Below are 20,407 nucleotides of genomic sequence, written 5' to 3'. Positions count from 1 at the left end.
CGTCTATTTCCCATAGATAACCTCTGGATATGATGCTGAGCACTGGCATTCAACTTTCTTGGTCGATCATGGTGAGGCCTGTTCTGAGTGGAACCTGTCCTGTTACACCGCTGTATGGTCTTGGCCACCGTGCTGCAGCTCAGTTTCAGGGCCCTGGCAATCTTCTTATAGCCTAGGTCATCTTTATGTAGAGAAAAAATTCTTTTTTTCAGATCCTCAGAGAGTTCTTTGCCATGAGGTGCCATGTTGAGCTTCCAGTGACCAGTATGAGAGAGTGAGAGCGATAACACCAAATGTAACACACCTGCTCCCCATTCACACCTGAGACCTTGTCATACTAACGAGTCACATGACACCGGGGAGGGAAAATGGCTAATTGGGCCCAATTTGGACATTTTCACTTAGGGGTGTACTGACTTTTGTTGCCAGCGGTTTAGACATTAATGGCTGTGTGTTGAGTTATTTTGAGGGGACAGCAAATTTACACTGTTATACAAGCTGTACACTCACTACTTTACATTGTAGCAAAGTCTCATTTCTTCAGTGTTGTCACATGAAAAGATAGAATAAAATATTTACAAAAATGTGAGGGGTGTACTTACTTTTGTGAGATACTGTGTATCCTCATGTACATTATTACACTCCCCCATACACAAAGTGTGGGGGTGTATATAATTTAAATGGGGGGTGTATATAATAATATATAGGAGGATATATACACACACTATATTGGGGGTGTATATAATAATGTAGATACACACAGTGCAGAGGTGTATACACCCCCCCCATTATTATTATATACACCCCCCCCCATTATTATTATATACACCCCCCCCATTATTATTATATACACCCCCCCATTATTATTATATACACCCCCCCCATTATTATTATATACACCCCCCATTATTATTATATACACCCCCCCCATTATTATTATATACACCCCCCCATTATTATTATATACACCCCCCCCCATTATTATTATATACACCCCCCCCCCATTATTATTATATACACCCCCCCATTATTATTATATACACCCCCCCCCCCATTATTATTATATACACCCCCCCCATTATTATTATATACACCCCCCCCCCATTATTATTATATACACCCCCCCATTATTATTATATACACCCCCCCATTATTATTATATACACCCCCCCCCCATTATTATTATATACACCCCCCCATTATTATTATATACACCCCCCCCCCATTATTATTATATACACCCCCCCCATTATTATTATATACACCCCCCCATTATTATTATATACACCCCCCCCATTATTATTATATACACCCCCCCCCCATTATTATTATATACACCCCCCCCCCCATTATTATTATATACACCCCCCCATTATTATTATATACACCCCCCCCATTATTATTATATACACCCCCCCCCATTATTATTATATACACCCCCCCCCATTATTATTATATACACCCCCCCATTATTATTATATACACCCCCCCCCATTATTATTATATACACCCCCCCATTATTATTATATACACCCCCCCCCCATTATTATTATATACAACCCCCCCCCATTATTATTATATACACCCCCATTATTATTAGGTACACCCCATACTGTGTGTATATCCTCCTATATATTATTATATATACCCACCACTATTTCTAGGTACACCCCCATACTGTGTGTATCTACATTATTATATATATACCCCTCATATAGTGTGTACATCCTCATATACATTATTACACCCCCCCCATACTGTGTATATACACCCCCCATTATTATTAATATATACACCCCACCATACTGTGTATATACATTATATACTCCCCCCAGGATATAGTGTATATATATATATCCTCCTATACATGACACTATATACAGTGTGTACACAGACCCCTCCCCCATGCTGTATATATAATAATACAGGGAAACCAATGCTGTATAGAAGGTTTCCCTCCTCCGTCCCAGGTGACAGGAGGGACCCCCAGGAGGTACCCCGCTTCCCTCCCCCCCCCCCCCCCAGCACCTAGGCCCGAGATCCCCACACTTTCCTCATTAGCAGGGCAGACAGCCTTCATGACGCCGGATCCGCCATATTAGGTATGGGCAAAGTCCTGTCCTCAGCCGACCGCTGCGCAAGCGCAGGAATGAGCGTCACAGAGATAATGACGGGGCGGCGGTGACAGAGACCCCTGGCGGCGGGACGGTGTAATAGTTGTATGATGAAATGGATACTTTGTAGTTACAGGGAAACTTCCTCTTCTAGAGATCGAACGAGGGAGAGGAGAGCAGTGATTGGAGGAGGAGATCGTTATTGTCCTTTATGTGTCTGTGTGCAGTAATATTCATTTTAGTGTATTCTTTGCTGAAAATTTGTGTTTGCTCAACAGCTGCAAAAATACCGTGCAACATAAAACAACTGCAACAACCACTATTTTATTCTCCAGGGCCTCTGCCTTCAGAAAATACATAACATTGGGGAGTTCTGGGTAATTTTCTAGCAAAAAAAAAGAAAAAAACTTTCTAATTGTAACATGTTTGTAAAAAAATTAAAAATGACTCCGGGCAGCGCGTTCTGGGGATTTTTTATTTTTTATTTATTTTTTTTCCTTTTAAATTTTTTTTGGAATTTTAATTTAACATTTTCAACAATAACATTTACGATTGTTTGTTACCTCTGACTCAATGCTTGGTACATGTAACAACAGAAAATTACAGGAGCACAAGGTAACAGTTAAAGAAGAAAAAAAATTAATAAATAATAAAAAAATACATATATACATTTTTTTTTTTTAAATTTTACAGAATTTTTTTGTCTTTGCTAGAAAATTACTCGCGACCCCCAAAAATTACAGCGCCTTGACAAAGTATTCACACCCCTTGAAATTTTCCACATTTTGTCATGTTACAACCAAAAACGTAAATTAATTTTATTGGGATTTAATGTGATAGACCGACACAAAGTGACACATGATGATAAATGGTTTTCAACATTTTTTACCAATAAATCTGTAAAAAGTGTGTGTGTGTGTGGGGGGGGGGGGGGCATTTGTATTCACCCCCCTTTAATCTGATACCCCTAACTAAAATCTAGTGGAACCAATTGCCTTCAGAAGTCACCTAATTATTAACCACTTCCTCCACTTATCTATACTTTTTTCGGGGGGGGGGGGGGGTATTGCCCCAGGGCAGCCATCAGAAATTGTTGGGCCCCTTACACAGCTTAAGGCCTGCCCCCCCCCCCCCCCGGGCCTGACCACCAACTTTCCCTAGGACCGTTCCACTGAATACAACAGCCCCATATATTCTGCAAAGAGACAGCCCAATCCAGCAAAGAGATGGCCCAAACCAGCAGAAACATCCCCATATTTCAAAGAAAGAGACACTCCAATACAGCAAAGAGACATTGCCATATATTCAGCAAAGAGACATCCCATATAGCAAAGAGACGGCCCAAACCAGCAAAGAGAAGGCCCAAACCAGCATAAACATCCTCATATTTCCAGCAAAGAGACACTCCAATACAACAAGGAGACATCCCCATATATTCAGCAAAGAGATGGCCCCATCCAGCAGAGACATCCCCATATATTCAGCAAAGAGACACCCCCATATAGCAAAGAGACAGCCCAATCCAGCACAGAGACGGCCCAAACCAGCAGAAACATCCTCATATTTCCAGCAAAGAGACACTCCAATACAGCAAGGAGACATCCCCATATATTCAGCAAAGAGATGGCCCCATCCAGCAGATACATACCCATATATTAAGCAAATAGACACCCCCATATAGCAAAGAGACAGCCCAATCCAGCACAGAGATGGCCCAAACCAGCAGAAACATCCTCATATTTCCAGCAAAGAGACACTCCAATACAGCAAGGAGACATCCCCATATATTCCGCAAAGAGATGGCCCCATCCAGCAGAGACATCCCCATATATTCAGCAAAGAGACACCCCCATATAGCAAAGAGACAGCCCAATCCAGCACAGAGACGGCCCAAACCAGCAGAAACATCCTCATATTTCCAGCAAAGAGACACTCCAATACAGCAAGGAGACATCCCCATATATTCAGCAAAGAGATGGCCCCATCCAGCAGATACATACCCATATATTCAGCAAAGAGACACCCCCATATAGCAAAAAAAACAGCCCAATCCAGCACAGAGATGGCCCAAACCAGCAGAAACATCCTCATATTTCCAGCAAAGAGACACTCCATTACAGCAAGGAGACATCCCCATATATTCCGCAAAGAGATGGCCCCATCCAGCAGAGACATCCCCATATATTCAGCAAAGAGATGGCCCCATCCAGCAGATACATACCCATATATTCAGCAAAGAGACACCCTTATATAGCAAAGAGACAGCCCAATCCAGCACAGAGACAGCCCAAACCAGCAGAAACATCCCCATATTTCCAGCAAAGAGACACTCCAATACAGCAAGGAGACATCCCCATATATTCAGCAAAGAGATGGACCCATCCAGCAGAGACATCCCCATATATTCAGCAAAGAGACACCCCCATATAGCAAAGAGACAGCCCAATCCAGCACAGAGACGGCCCAAACCAGCAGAAACATCCTCATATTTCCAGCAAAGAGACACTCCAATACAGCAAGGAGACATCCCCATATATTCAGCAAAGAGATGGCCCCATCCAGCAGAGACATCCCCATATATTCAGCAAAGAGACACCCCCATATAGCAAAGAGACAGCCCAATCCAGCACAGAGACGGCCCAAACCAGCAGAAACATCCTCATATTTCCAGCAAAGAGACACTCCAATACAGCAAGGAGACATCCCCATATATTCCGCAAAGAGATGGCCCCATCCAGCAGATACATACCCATATATTCAGCAAAGAGACACCCCCATATAGCAAAAAAAACAGCCCAATCCAGCACAGAGATGGCCCAAACCAGCAGAAACATCCTCATATTTCCAGCAAAGAGACACTCCATTACAGCAAGGAGACATCCCCATATATTCCGCAAAGAGATGGCCCCATCCAGCAGATACATACCCATATATTCAGCAAAGAGACACCCCCATATAGCAAAAAAAACAGCCCAATCCAGCACAGAGACAGCCCAAACCAGCAGAAACATCCTCATATTTCCAGCAAAGAGACACTCCAATACAGCAAGGAGACATCCCCATATATTCAGCAAAGAGATGGCCCCATCCAGCAGAGACATCCCCATATATTCAGCAAAGAGACACCCCCATATAGCAAAGAGACAGCCCAATCCAGCACAGAGACAGCCCAAACCAGCAGAAACATCCTCATATTTCCAACAAAGAGACAGCCCAATCCAGCACAGAGACGGCCCAAACCAGCAGAAACATCCTCATATTTCCAGCAAAGAGACACTCCAATACAGCAAGGAGACATCCCCATATATTCAGCAAAGAGATGGCCCCATCCAGCAGAGACATCCCCATATATTCAGCAAAGAGACACCCCCATATAGCAAAGAGACAGCCCAATCCAGCACAGAGACGTCCCAAACCAGCAGAAACATCCTCATATTTCCAGCAAAGAGACACTCCAATACAGCAAGGAGACATCCCCATATATTCCGCAAAGAGATGGCCCCATCCAGCAGATACATACCCATATATTCAGCAAAGAGACACCCCCATATAGCAAAGAGACAGCCCAATCCAGCACAGAGATGGCCCAAACCAGCAGAAACATCCTCATATTTCCAGCAAAGAGACACTCCAATACAGCAAGGAGACATCCCCATATATTCAGCAAAGAGATGGCCCCATCCAGCAGATACATACCCATATATTCAGCAAAGAGACACCCTCATATAGCAAAGAGACAGCCCAATCCAGCACAGAGACGGCCCAAACCAGCAGAAACATCCTCATATTTCCAGCAAAGAGACACTCCAATACAGCAAGGAGACATCCCCATATATTCCGCAAAGAGATGGCCCCATCCAGCAGAGACATCCCCATATATTCAGCAAAGAGACACCCCCATATAGCAAAGAGACAGCCCAATCCAGCACAGAGACGGCCCAAACCAGCAGAAACATCCTCATATTTCCAGCAAAGAGACACTCCAATACAGCAAGGAGACATCCCCATATATTCAGCAAAGAGATGGCCCCATCCAGCAGATACATACCCATATATTCAGCAAAGAGACACCCCCATATAGCAAAGAGACAGCCCAATCCAGCACAGAGACGGCCCAAACCAGCAGAAACATCCTCATATTTCCAACAAAGAGACACTCCAATACAGCAAGGAGACATCCCCATATATTCAGCAAAGAGATGGCCCCTTCCAGCAGAGACATCCCCATATATTCAGCAAAGAAACAGCCCTATCCAGCAAAGAGATAGCCCAATCCAACAAAGAGACAGTCACAGCACAGGCCCATATCCAGCAACATTATCAATCAATTTACCAAAAATGTGATGTCTAACAACTCTTCTGCAGTTGGCAGTGAGCAGTCAGTGAGGCGGTCTACACACAGCGCAGCTCTTCCACATGGCTAAGCTGCGACTGGCACCCAAACCAGCATCGGGTCTGCAGGGAGCGGTGGAGTGCAGATGATATCACTCTGCCTTCCCCTCTCTTAGGCTGCAGCCAGAACTAAGTAAACTGCATCGGCTCACTCTTCAGCCGCCCTGCTAAAGCAATAATATACAGAGAGTGCTTCTCCCTCACTGTCTCTGGTGGAGGTGCTGGAACACCGATCCAGCACGTTCCACCAGAAAAAAGCCCTGGCTGTTACTATACAGTAGGTTAATAGCTCGTTGGGTTGGGGGCCGGGTCCGTACCAGTGAGTTGCACTTGCTACTAAACAGCAGCAACAATTTATTGGTTGGGGCCTGGGCCCCCTGGGATGTCTGGGCCCCCTACATGTGTATGGGCTGTCCCCCCCCCCCCCCGCCCCAATAACACTACACATAGCGGGAATCAGCATTCTCTCTCACGATTTTGAAAGCACAATTCTCACTTGATTGCGCATATCATGCCTGGAGCAGCCCCATTCACTGTAATGTGCTGCTCTATGAGCATTTGTCGCTCAAAAGATGCTCCCGCTCCTTTTTGGGTGACATACTTGGCGCGATTTTTGAGGGCATGTTTTTCTGGGATTGTCTGTGCGATTCTCATGCGCAAAAATCACATGCAAAATCACGCTGCATTTGGGGGTGCCATTGAGATTGAACGGCACCCAAATGCACGTTGCTGTGCGATTTAGAATTGCGGGCAGGATTGCGAGATTTCGCCCTTAATTACAAACCGGGAGATCTTTTCTGGCACTTTTTGTTCACATGTAACAATCAGTATTTTTTTGCTTGAAAATGTCTTAGAACCCCCAAACATTTTATATTATTTACAGCAGAGGCCTTAGAGAATAAATTGGTGGGTTTTGCAATTTTTTATACCGCAGGGTATTTGTGCAGGTTTTTTTGGAGAAACAATAAGCTTTATTGAATTTTTTTTTTTTTTTTTTTGTAAATTCAATGTTTATTGAAGGTATAGAAAGGATAAAGGTATACAAGTCAACAAAGGCAGGTAATTGAAATACAGCCGAGCATCAAGAAAACAGCATTACATGAGGCGTAAATCAGATAAACATAGCCGTATGCGAAAAATGATAATACATATCGCAGCAGTGTACGTTTCAGGATGGCCGGTCCCAGAGAGAACCACACCCCTACCGGCTTCTGTCACATGGCCGGCATACCGGAGCGTGGAGGGTACCTCACGGGGTCGCCAATCCGAGGAACCACAAGAAGGTAGTAGTGTCACGTATACCTTATAGGAACTGGGGAAATTTTCAAATAAGAAAAACAGGTAGAAGAAGGAAAGAGCAAAGATCAGGAAGCACCACATCGGAAGGGGACGACATAGGGAGGAGGGGGGGAGGGACGACATAACACACATAAAAAGGGACAAGGGGGTGAGTAAGTAGGGGAGAAGGCCATCGAGTGCGAGCAAATCAGCTATGCGACAAGGTCTCGGTATTCTGTGGTCGAGCTGAACTCATGCCAATAAAACCAACGCTTGAGGAACCCATCTCTAGTGCCCCGCTCGGCCGCCAGCAAGTCCTCCATCTCATTAATAAACGCTACTTTGCGCAACCACATCGCCACAGTAGGAGGACGGGATTGCTTCCATAGGAGAGGAATACAGCTCTTGGCTGCTGTTAGCAGTATCGGCAAAATTGACTTCTGATAAGACGCCCTTGGGAAGCTGTGATGGTGAAGGAGGAAGAGGGCTGGTTCCAGGGTAAGGGTGTGATCTGTGAATTTTTGGATAATACGGAGGACCTCCGACCAAAAATACTGTAATTTTTTGCAAGACCAAAAAATGTGGAGGAGGGATCCCACCTCCACGCCACATCGCCAGCAAAGATCAGAACAGGAGGGGAACATCCTTCGAAGTTTAACCGGGGTATAGTACCACCTGGTCAAGAGCTTATAACCCATCTCCTGGTATTTAGAGCATGTGGAGGTTTTGTAGGTGAAGAAGAGGATACGTTCGACGTGATAATCCGAAAGGGAAACACCCAAATCACGTTCCCATAGAGACATGTATGGGGGTCTGGAAGGCTGTCCGGGTGACGTCACGATACGATAAAGCAGGGAAATAGCATGGCGCACCGGAGCATCCGATGCGCACAACTCCTCAAACGGCGTGAGGCGTCTGGAAAAAGAGGTCGCCGGCGGTAGCGATTGGAGAAAATGGGCAAGTTGCACCCTCTGCCAGAACGACAGGGTGGCAAACATGGTGCTCGACAATAGGGTCTGGCGAGACATCCAACAGTCCCCGCTGAGAAAATGTCTGGCTTGGTAGACACCGTTGGCCCTCAACACACAGAAGGCCGGATCCTGTAGGCCAGGGGAAAAGTCTGGGTTTCCCACAATCGGGAGCAGAGGTGAAGGTAAAGACGTGAGAAGGCCCTCTTTACAGAGCCTGCGGCCCAGCTGCAACGTGGCCCCAACAGTCGGGTGTTCCAAGACCTCCCCCGGCAGGGGAGATGACCCCCACAGGAGACATTCCGGGGGAGAGCCCCCGCCGAGCTGTTCGATCCGCACCCATTGTTTCAATGGGCCATGTAGATGCCAATCCAGAATCCTGGCCAGGTGGCATGCAGCAGAGTACATGGTGGCATCCGGGAAGGCCATTCCGCCGCTGAGCTTGGGCATGCGAAGAAGTTTCAATGCCAATCGGGGAGGGCCTCGGGTCCACAGGAATTTACGAAATGCGCCGTTCACCGTACGGAGGAAGGTCAACGGAATAACTATCGGAAGGGCCTGGAGCACATAAAGCAAACGGGGCATGACAGTCATTTTAATAATATTACAACGCCCGAACCAGGAAAACATGCCCTTCTGCCAGCCGTCCAGGTCCCTCCGGATGCGTGCAAGAAGAGGAGGAAAATTGCAGTCAAAGATGCGTTTGGGGCAGTTGGGGAGGGAGATGCCCAAGTATGTGATATGGGAGGAGCTCCACTTGAATGGAAAATCGCTTTTGAGAAGCTGAGACAAAGCGGGTGGCATCGCTACCGGGAGGGCCTCCGATTTTTGAAAGTTAATTTTGTACGAGGACAAGGCTTCAAATATGTGAAACTCCCGCATAAGATTCGGTAAGGAGATCAGCGGCTTAGTAAGGAAGAAGAGGAGATCATCCGCATAGGCCGCCACCTTAGGGGCGAGCGACGTTGAAAGTGGTAGGCCCGTGACATCGGGACTGGCCCTGACGGAACGCAGAAAGGGCTCGAGAGTCAGCACAAAAATCAGGGGAGAGAGAGGGCAACCCTGTCTCGTTCCGTTCCTGATCTCCAACGGGTCAGAGGCTTTATTGAATTTTAATGCAAAACAGCAAAATGCATAACCAATTTTATTTGCAAAATATAAAAGATGATCTCACGCTAAGTAGATAGATACCAAACATGTCAGACTTTAACCACTTTAGGACCGCCCACCACACATATACTGCGGAAAGGTGGGCACTCGGTGCCGGATCATATATCTAGGACGTGGTCTGACACTTCCAGGTCTAAGGCGCACATGTGCGCCACTGGTGACCCATTCCTACTGTCATTAGATACAGCGGGAGCTGATCTGCAGGTACCACGGATTTGATCTCCACTGACCCCTGCAGATCATTAGGCAGAGAGCCAGAACAGCGATCTCTCCATGTAAGAAAGGCAGATCGCCGTTCTGTAGGTAAGGAAGGCATGGATCCGGTGTCTCTGCAAAGAGATCTGATGTTCCCGGTGATACCTCACATGTGTGGGACGATCGTTTTTACGTGTGTGTGTGACCAATGCATGCATTCACCTTTGCCCATGAGCACGGAGGCACTTTACATTTTTTGTTTTTTTTTTTATTATTTTTACACTGTTGCTATAAATTTTTTTTTATCACTTTTATTGCTGTCACAAGTAATGTAAACATTCTTTGTGACAGCAATAGGCAGTGACAGGTACTCTTTATATAGATAGCAGGGGTCTTTTAGACCTCCAATGCCTCCTTTGCCCTCCAATGCAGCAAACCAAGCATATTTAATACATGTAATATAATTTATATTTTATTACAATAAAATTATTATAATATAATATAATAGAATTTGTTTATAAATATAATATAATATATAATATAATATAATACAATGACATTTAGAGTTTCTATTGATTGCTGTATCACACTTTCTCCACAAGATGGCAGCATTTAATACTAAGTCTGTTTTTTTTTTTTTTTAATTTGTAAATATAATATAATATAATATAATATAATATAATATAATATTATATAATATAATATAATATAATATTATATAATATAATAACATTTAGATTGTTTATTAATTGCTGTGTCATACTTTCACCCCAAGATTGCAGCATTTAACACTACATATTTTTTTTAAACTGTATTTATTTATTATATATGATATAGTTTATTTAAAAATATAATTTCCTGACAGACTCCATGGCAGCATACGTTTGGGTAGGCCCCGCCTCCTCTCCTACCTCATAGGACCCCACTCCCATAAATCTTTGCTCCCTTTCAGCATCAGTGTTCTTTTTTCATCCTCCTCATACATACGGTGTTATGTTCCTACTATTTTCAAGTCCTATACCTTGAAGCAGATTGGGTCGTGGAGACTCCGATAAGCCCTGGCTATTAGCGGGGTATGGAGGGGCAATGGAAGAGACCCTAAGCAGGATCGCTGTGGTCTGGCCGAGAGAGCCCTGCTGCCGCGGGTGGCCTAATTTTGCCCGAAGACACAGTCCGGTGATGTGCCTCTGGGACCCTTTCTCTGCTTGGGCAGGGTGGTAAGCCCTGTGATGGGACCTTTTTCTTTTATTTTCACTTTCCTGTGTATGCTAAATGCTAATTTTGTTGTTGGGCTGTTTTACTTACTATTTGCGGCTTCTCACATATTCATTCCTCCTATTGTGTCAGTTTGTGTGTCTGTCCGGTGGCTCCTGGTCCCGCCACGGCCGCGATTGCGGCCGCTGCTTCCGTGCTGCGCGGCTCTTCTGCGCATGCGCAGTTGCTGCCGGTCTCTGGACTCGATGCGCATGCGCGGGGGTGACGCGTGACGTCACTCGCGCATGCGCAGTAGCGATCGGCGCCCGCAAGGTGCCGTATTTAAACTCCTTAGTGTGTCAGAGCTGGTGGGAAGGTCGGCACGTTATACAGCCTCCCCCAGACTCTAACTGGCGTTCTGAAGGTATGATTTCTATCCTTTAAAGGCATTTTTTGGCATTGTGTTTAACTTGGAGTAAGGTCTAAGTGATATTGTATCCTTTTTACTCAGCTGTGAAGAGTTTCTTTGCTCATCTGTTATAGCAATTATGGACACATCTCCGCCCCCTAGTGGCCAGCCCGCTCATACCAGGTATGTGCTGGGCATTTAGGGGGGGGGGAGGGAGGCTTTGTGTGTTTCTCTCTTTTATATCGCTACATGTGTCTGTCTCCAGCTCTTCCAGATCTGACCACCAGCCTAGCGCACGCAGCGAAGACAGACATTCAAAGTCGCATCACCGGCACTCCTCGTCTAGGTCCAGGCGCAGTTCCCCCCATAATAGGGGACGTGATGGCAAATCTTCTGGTTCCACACATCATGGCCGTTCAGAGCACCCGCATGGGAAGAAATGCTGGGGTTGTAGTACCATAGTAACTGACGGCTCTTCTCTGTGTAAACCCTGTTATACCCAAGCCACGGGTGAAAGGGAGAAGTCGGATCATCATATTGAGGAAGTGGTGCGCAGAGTCCTCAAAGACTCTTTGGCTGAGTTACAAAAGCCAAGTACTTCTGCAGGACCATCCCGCTCTCCGGAAAGAGATCTTTTGGTTCAGGATCCTTTTGAATCCTCTCAACCCAGCCATCCTTCTATCCTTCCGTCAGAGTCCGAATCTGATTCAGATGACTCTGGTTCAGGATTTGAGTTCGGCCTTGTCTCCCCTCTAGTGAAGGCGGTGAGAGAAGCCCTTGAATGGGAAGATCCGGCTGTCTCCTCCCCAAAACAACGAAAATATTTCAAGCAGCTATGCAAAGAGCGCTTGGACTTTCCATTTTTAGGGGAGTTGGGAGACATAATTACGGAAGAGTGGAGCAAAGTGGAAAGGAAGAATTCTCTGACCACAAAAATGGCAAAGTTGTATCCATTCAAACAAGAAAAGATGAAGTACCTGGAATCTTCCCCAAGTGTGGATGCAGCTGTGATGCGTTTGGTCAAGCATGTCACCCTTCCAATGGAGGATACAGCCTCTTTTAGGGATCCGTTGGACAGGAGGATCGACGCTGACCTTAAACGAGCGTATCTTTCGGCCGGCATGGCCTGTAAGCCAGCTTTGGCTTTGGCTACAATTTCAAAGGCCATGGAAGTCTGGATTAATGCCCTCGAGGGCACGCTTGGAGGAGTTTCGGAAGAAGTGCTCCAGAGCTCCCCAATCCGGGAGCTGAAGATGGCTGCGGGTTTTCTGGGGGAGGCGTCTCTAGACACCATTCGCCTTTTGGCTCGAGTTATGCTGGCTTCGGTTACAGCTAAACGCGCCCCCTTTGGCTTAGGCCTTGGGTGGCTGATGCTGCTTCCAAACAGGCATGGTGCCGAATTCCCTTTGAGGGTTCTTCCCTCTTTGGGAACAAATTGGATGCAGCCATAACTCGGGCCACGGGTGGAAAGTCTGGGTTCCTCCCTCAGGATAAACGTCCAGGCGCTCAGAATCGCTCTTTCCCGAGAAGACAAACTACCAATCGTGCCAGGGAAGCTCGCAGCTACAGACCAGGCAAGTCCTACGGTAGAGGTTGGAAGTCAAGACAATCCACCTTCCAGAAAGGCTCTAAAGGCTCTTCGTCTGGTGACAGAGAGGCCACCAAATCCTTTTGAGGTTGGGCCCGTCCAGGCCTTCCCGGTAGGGGCCAGGCTGCTCCAATTTCGGGAGGTCTGGGCGGCCTCGATCCAGGATCCCTGGGTGTTAAACATCGTGTCTCAGGGACATTCGTGGGCGTTCGACAACGTTCCCAAACCCAGGTTTGTCGCAACCTCACTTCCTCCTTCGGCAGAGAAAAAGAAGATTCTTCTCGCCTACGTGGACTCCTTACTGGTTCAGCAAGCTGTTGTGCCGGTTCCCGAGGCAGAACGAGGTTTGGGAGTCTATTCACCTCTGTTTCTCGTCCAGAAGAAGAACGGCACCTGGCGTCCGGTAATAGACCTCACATATCTCAACAGGTCTATCCATCAAGAGAGGTTCAAAATGGAGTCCCTAGTCACCATACAACATTCGATTCTCCCAGGAGATTGGTTGGCATCGATCGACCTAAAAGACGCGTACTTCCACGTTCCTGTGGCAAAAGAGTACCATCAGTTCCTCCGGTTTGCTGTAGGTCATGCTCACATGCAATTTACGTGTCTTCCCTTCGGGCTCTCAACTTCGCCTTGCACGTTCTCGAAGACCTTGCTGGCAGTTGTGGCTCTCATCAGGACCAGAGACATCAGATTGCATCATTATCTGGACGATCTCCTCCTTCTGTCCCAGGACAGACATCAGTTACTCTTACATCTGGAGCAAGTGACATCGACTCTTCAGGAATTCGGTTGGATTCTGAATCTAGAAAAGAGCCATCTGGTGCCTACGCAGTCGCTGGTGTTTCTCGGGGCACTGTTCAACACGGTGAAGTGCACCATTTCCCTGCCAGAAGAGAAAATTCCTGTAGTTCAGAGCAGGGTGTCTCACGCTCTCGCTGCCTCTCGTCTCACTGCTCGTCAGTGTCTAAAGGTAGTAGGGACGCTCGTAGCCACCTCGCCCATGGTGAAGTGGGCTATGTGGAAGCTGAGACCCTTCCAGAAGGGGTTTCTCCAACAGTGGACGACGGAGAATTTGTCACAAGTAATTCACCTGACCCCATTCATGAAGGGATGCCTTCCCTGGTGCCTTCCTGGATTACGATAACGTCAGATGCCAGCAGTACCGGTTGGGGAGCCCACTGTCTGTCCGAAGTGGCACAAGGCAGGTGGAGCTTTCCAGGTCAAGGAGTGGTGTCCAACATTCTAGAATTACGAGCTGCCCTCAAAGCCCTTCAGGCTTTTCACCATCTAACACAGGGGTCATCAGTGCTGCTAAGGATGGACAACACCACGGCAGTGGCTTATGTCAAGAGGCAGGGAGGTACACGCAGTATGTCTCTCCTCCAAGAAACCGATCTGATCATGACATGGGCTCAGCATCATCTGGCCAATCTTTCAGCGGTCTTTGTCCCGGGAGTGTTGAATGTGGAGGCAGACTTCCTATCCCGTTTCCAACTAGACAACAACGAGTGGTCCCTCCATCAAGAGGTGTTCAACTGGGTGCTGTCCCTGGGGATTTCGCCCGAAGTGGATCTGTTTGCAAGTCCACGCAACAAGAAGCTTCGGAAGTACTACACGAGATTCAGAGATCCTCAAGCTTTCGGAGTGGATGCCCTCACGGACAGGTGGAACTTCCAGTCTGCTTATGCCTTTCCACCAGTGCCAATAGTACTCCAATTCCTGCGGAGACTGAAGATGGAGGAAGTAGAGATCGTGGCAATAATCCCCTTCTGGCCCAACAGGCCATGGTTTCCCCTGCTGTCCCTTCTGAGCTTCAGGGATCCAATCCCTCTACCTCTCAGGTCGGACCTTCTGTCTCAGGGTCCTACTCTGCACCCATGCCCTGCACGGCTGCACCTCAGGGCTTGGTTTTTGAGAGGGGAGGTTGGAAGCTCTCGGATGTCCAGAGGAGGTGATTCCGACTCTCATGAGTTCAAGAAGACCTAGCACCAACAGGGTATATGAAAGGATATGGGCCAGGTTCATGAGTCATCAGGCCCGGGGGTCAGGTCCAGTAGGTACACCTACTGTTCAGCAGATTTTAAGTTTTTTGCAATCTGGTCTGGATCTGTCCCTCTCGGTTAGTTCTCTCCGGGTGCAAGTATCCGCCATTTCAGCCTTTACCGGAATTCAGTGGGCAAGCCATCACTTGATTCAGCAATTCTTTAAGGGCGCAGTCAGGCTCAGGCCTCAGAGAAGGCCGAGATTTCCAAAATGGGATCTTCCATTAGTTTTGGACTTTTTTTTCTTCAAAGGATGTTGCTTCCATGTCTATCAAGGAACTTACGTTGAAGACAGCATTTTTGGTGGCCATTACCTCCGCTAAGAGGGTCTCCAAGATACACAATCTGGGTCACAAAGAGCCTTTTTTGACCTTTTTTCAAGACAGGGTGGTCCTTATCCCTATGCTGGGGTCAAATCCAAAAGTGACCTCTGTCTTCCACGAAAATGCTGAGATAGTTCTTCCCACCTTCAGAACTGATGAGAATTCTTCAGTCCATCCTCTAGACGTGGGCAACACTCTAAGTCAATATTTGGAGGCCACATTCTCCTTCCGCCAATCGGATTTCCTTTTCGTTCTGCTACATGGCAAAAAGAAAGGAATGCGTGCATCTTCCAGAGCAGTGGCTGCGTGGATCGTTCAGGCTATCCAATGGGCGTATAGAGCAAAGGGCTTGGCTCCTCCAGAGGCGATTACAGCTCACTCTACAAGAAGCGTCGCTACGTCTTGGGCAGCTTCCAAGCACGTCGCACCTGACGTGATCTGCAAGGCAGCATCTTGGTCATCTGTTAATACTTTTCTTTCCCATTACTGTTTTGAACCTGCTGCTTTATCTTCCGTTAATTTTGGCGTTCAAGTCTTGTCAGTCGACAGTGCCAATTAAAGTTTCTTTGTTCAGCATCTTCCCACCCGGGAGTGTATAGCGAGTTATTTCCCAAACGTATGCTGCCATGGAGTCTGTCAGGAAAACGGAAAATTGATATCAAATACTTACCGTAATTTTCCTTTCCTGATGGACTCCATGGCAGCAGGAGTCCCCTCCCAATTCCTGAGTAGGCCAGTTACAGAACACTGATGCTGAAAGGGAGCAAAGATTTATGGGAGTGGGGTCCTATGAGGTAGGAGAGGAGGCGGGGCCTACCCAAACGTATGCTGCCATGGAGTCCATCAGGAAAGGAAAATTACGGTAAGTATTTGATATCAATTTTCCGTTATATAACATAAATATAAAACATAATAAATCTAAAATATAATATTTATATATATATATATATATATATATATATATATATATATATATAATATAATATAGTATAATTATTATTATAATATATTTAAAGCGGAGTTCCGGGCAGAGAAACGTTTTTTTGTTGAACATACCCCCGGGACAGTCAGGGCTAGCACATTCCACAATGGCTAGCCTCTGATCTGTCCCGGTTCGCACTTACCTTTTAGAAGAAATACTTACTTAGAAATTTTCTTCCACAGCGTTTCCATCTCTCTTGTGGGCAGCTGAAGCCGGCGCGGTCCTCTTCTCTGTCTTCTTCCGCGTCTTCGTGTCCCAGAATGCACTGCACCGGCCCCTCTCGTCACTTCCGGCGCGGCGCCGCATTCCTAAACAGCTTCTGGGCATGCCCAGAAGCTGTTTAGCAGGGGAATGCGGCGTCGCCCGGAAATGATGAGTGGGGCCGGTGCGGCGCATTGATTCCTGGGAGCGATGACGTTTAGCTCCCAGGAATCATCGCGAGGCAGGAAGTGACGGGGTGAGCCTCGGCGCTGGAGGAGGAAGCTGTCATAGGTGAGTATTTACGATCGTCAATAAAAAGGTGAGTAAACAAAAAAAAAAAAAAATAACTATCCAATTCCTTTTCAGGTGCGGCATACCTAGCGGAGGGGCACAAAAAAAAAAAATCTTTTTTGTGCCCGGAACTCCGCTTTAAGTATAACATAATCTATTAATATAATATAATTTGTTTAAAATATAATAAAAAATATATAAATATATAAAAGTATAATATAGTGAGCTCACAGGAGCAGGGCCCTTCTAACCCTCTTGTTTTGAATTGTACTGCTGGTGACTCCCTTTATGTTGTTGACGCTGCGCAAACTGTTAGCACTTTATAAATTCTATATAATAATAATGACATTTAGAGTTTCTATTGATTGCTGTGTTTAATACTATGTCTGTTTTTTATTTTTTTAAATTAATATAATATAATATAATAACACATAGTTTTTCTATTGATTGCTGTGTCAAACTATCACCACAAGATTTAATACTATGTATGTTATTTTATTTATTAAATATAATATACATATAATACAATATAATATAATATAATATAATTTGTTTATAAATATAATATAATGACATTTATACTTTCTATTGATTGCTGTGTCACACTTCCACCACAAGATCGCTGCATTTAATACTATGTCTGTTTTTTATTTTTTTTAATTAATTTAATATAAATTAATTAATTTTATATAATGTTGTATTATATTATTTATATAATTTATATAATATTATATAAATAATTCAATATATTATAATATAATATAATGACATGTAGATTTTCTATTGATTGTTTTGTCAAACTTTCATCACAAGATGGCAACATTTAATACTATGTATGTTATTTTATTTATTAAATATAATATAATTTATTTATAAATAAAATCAAATATAATATAATATAGTATAATATAATATAATATAAAATGTATTATTATAATATAGTATATTATAATTTATTAATATAATATAATTTGTTTGTAAATATAATATAATAACGTGTAGATTTTCTATTGATTGCTGTGTCACACTTTCATCACAAGATGGCAGCATATTAATATGATGTATGTTATTTTATTTATAAAATATAATATGATTTATTTATAAATATAATATAATATAATATAGTGATGACATTTAGATTTTCTATTGATTGCTGTGTCACACTTTCTTCATAAAATGGCAGCATTTAATACTATGTCTGTTGTTTTTTTTTTTTTTTTTTTTTTTTTTTTTAATTTATAAACATAATATAATATAATATCATTTAGAGCTTCTATTTGATTGCTGTGTCACACTTTCACCTCAAGATGACAGCATTTATTACTCTGTCTGTTATATAACATAACATAACATAACATAACAAACATAATATAATATAATATCATTTCGATTTTCTATTGATTGTTGTGTCAAACTTTCACCACAAGATGGCAGCATTTAATACTACAGTATATCTGTTTTTCTTTTTTTTCTTTTTGTTTTGTTATAAATATAATATAATATAATATAATATAATATAATATAATATAATATAATATAGTACCATTAGGGCCACCTATCAGTGCCCATGAGCGCCACCTGTTAGTGCCCATCAGTACCACCTATAAAAGTCCATCAGTGCCACCTATCAGTGGTCATCAGTGCCATCTATCAGTGCAGCCTAATCAGTGCCTCCTCATCAGTGCCCATCAGTGCAGCTTCATCGGTGCCCATTAGTGCCACCTATCAGTGGTCATCAGTGCCACCTATTAGTGCAGCCTAATCAGTGCCTCCTCATCATTGCCCATCACTGCAGCTTCATCAGTGCCCATCAGTGCCGCCTCATCAGTGCACATCAGTGAAAGAGAAAAATTACCTGTTTGCAACATTTTATAACAAACTATGAAAATTTTTTTTTTTTTACCAAATTTTCAGTATTTTGTGTTTCTTTAGCAAAAAAAAACCAAAACAAAACAAAAAACCCCAGCGGTGATGAAATACCATCGAAAGAAAGTTCTATTTGTGTGGGGGGGGAAAAATCATATGGGTACAGTGTAGCATGCCAGCGTAATTGGTATTCAAAGTGCGATAGCGCTCAAAATTGGCCTGGGCAGGAAGGGGGTAAAAGTGCCCAGTAAGTAACAAGAGGTTAAGGGCTCATCTACACATGAGGTTGGGGGGTGGTAAAACCCAGCGATTGAACTGTGTATATACATATAGTAATAGACACTACCGATATCTTCTATACTGTCTGTATGATATCTGAGCTCTGGGTGCTGGCATGTGACAGAATGCCCCCCCCCCCCAACCCCTCTCATTTCCCCCCATTCTCAGATCTAAAGGAACGTTATATTTTTTCTTCTAGACATCACAGATTGTTTTTTTCTTGGCTTGTCATTATTGAACGTGTCGTCTCCCTCGCACTTCTCCTTTAAATTGCTCCCGTTACTCCCCCCCCCCCCTCCTGAAGCGCCAGAGGTTGAGAAATCTCATTAACGAGCCCGTCACTGGATCATTAGCAGCTAGATTAAAACAAATGTGTCCTCATCGGTGGCCAAAATAAAAAAGATAATTAATAATTGTAATTATCTCTTGTCAGTTCCTGTCCCGCTGTGATAATTAACCCAAAGAGGAAGTGTTAAGGGGGGGAGGGGGGGCACTGAGAATGGCGGATGAGTGAATGGGGCGCTCTCCTGCTGGGCTGGGTCCTAGGAGCTGCCGGCTGATGGAGGTGCCTCTCATGCTGTGTAGATGGGACTCCCCTGAGTCCTGCTGGAGATGGTGGAGGCAGAGCTGAGATCCCGGAGTTCTCCAGTCTCCATCGTCACTCATTACACTGCGCGGTGCCGCTCCTTCCCGGGTCTGCAGGAGAAGCACATGCATTTCTGAAGGTCCATTATATCCATCCAATCAGGAGTGTGCTCTGAGCCAATCAGGGGTGTGCTCTAAGTGAATTAGTGTTGTGCCCTGAGACAATCAGGGGTGCGCTCTAAGTGAATTAGTGTTGTGCTCTGAGCCAATCAGGGGTGTGCTCTGAGCCAATCAGGGGTGTGTTCTATGTAAATTTATGTTGTGTTCTGAGCCAATCAGAGGTGCGCTCTAAGCTTATTAGTGTTGTGCTCTGAGCCAATCAGGGGTGTGCTCTAAGCTTATTAGTGTTGTGCTCTGAGCCAATCAGGGGTGTGTTCTGAGCCAATCAGTCTAGAACATTTAGGGTGTGCCCTTAACCAGTGGGGGTGTGCTATGAGCCAATCAGAAGCGTACCCTAAACCAAT

At 44.8% G+C, this 20,407-nt stretch overlaps 1 protein-coding gene across 1 annotated transcript in view; it reads right to left on the bottom strand.

Moving 5' to 3' along the window:
• Nucleotides 1-20,407, bottom strand: part of LOC309552622 (uncharacterized protein) — a gene marked incomplete at both ends in the record, with an annotated part of 112,221 nt that overhangs the window by 35,491 nt on the left and 56,323 nt on the right. The window contains one exon of the mRNA XM_082253563.1: nucleotides 8,457-9,752. Within this exon, the coding sequence (XP_082109689.1) occupies nucleotides 8,457-9,752 (1,296 nt within the window). The remainder of the gene's footprint in view (nucleotides 1-8,456; nucleotides 9,753-20,407) is intronic.

This window comes from Pelophylax lessonae (genome assembly GCF_965119305.1).
Source record: "Pelophylax lessonae genome assembly, chromosome: 1".
Taxonomy (NCBI): Eukaryota; Metazoa; Chordata; class Amphibia; order Anura; family Ranidae; genus Pelophylax; species Pelophylax lessonae.
Note: the sequence above shows the minus strand (reverse complement) of the source record. Positions and strands in the feature narration are given on the sequence as shown.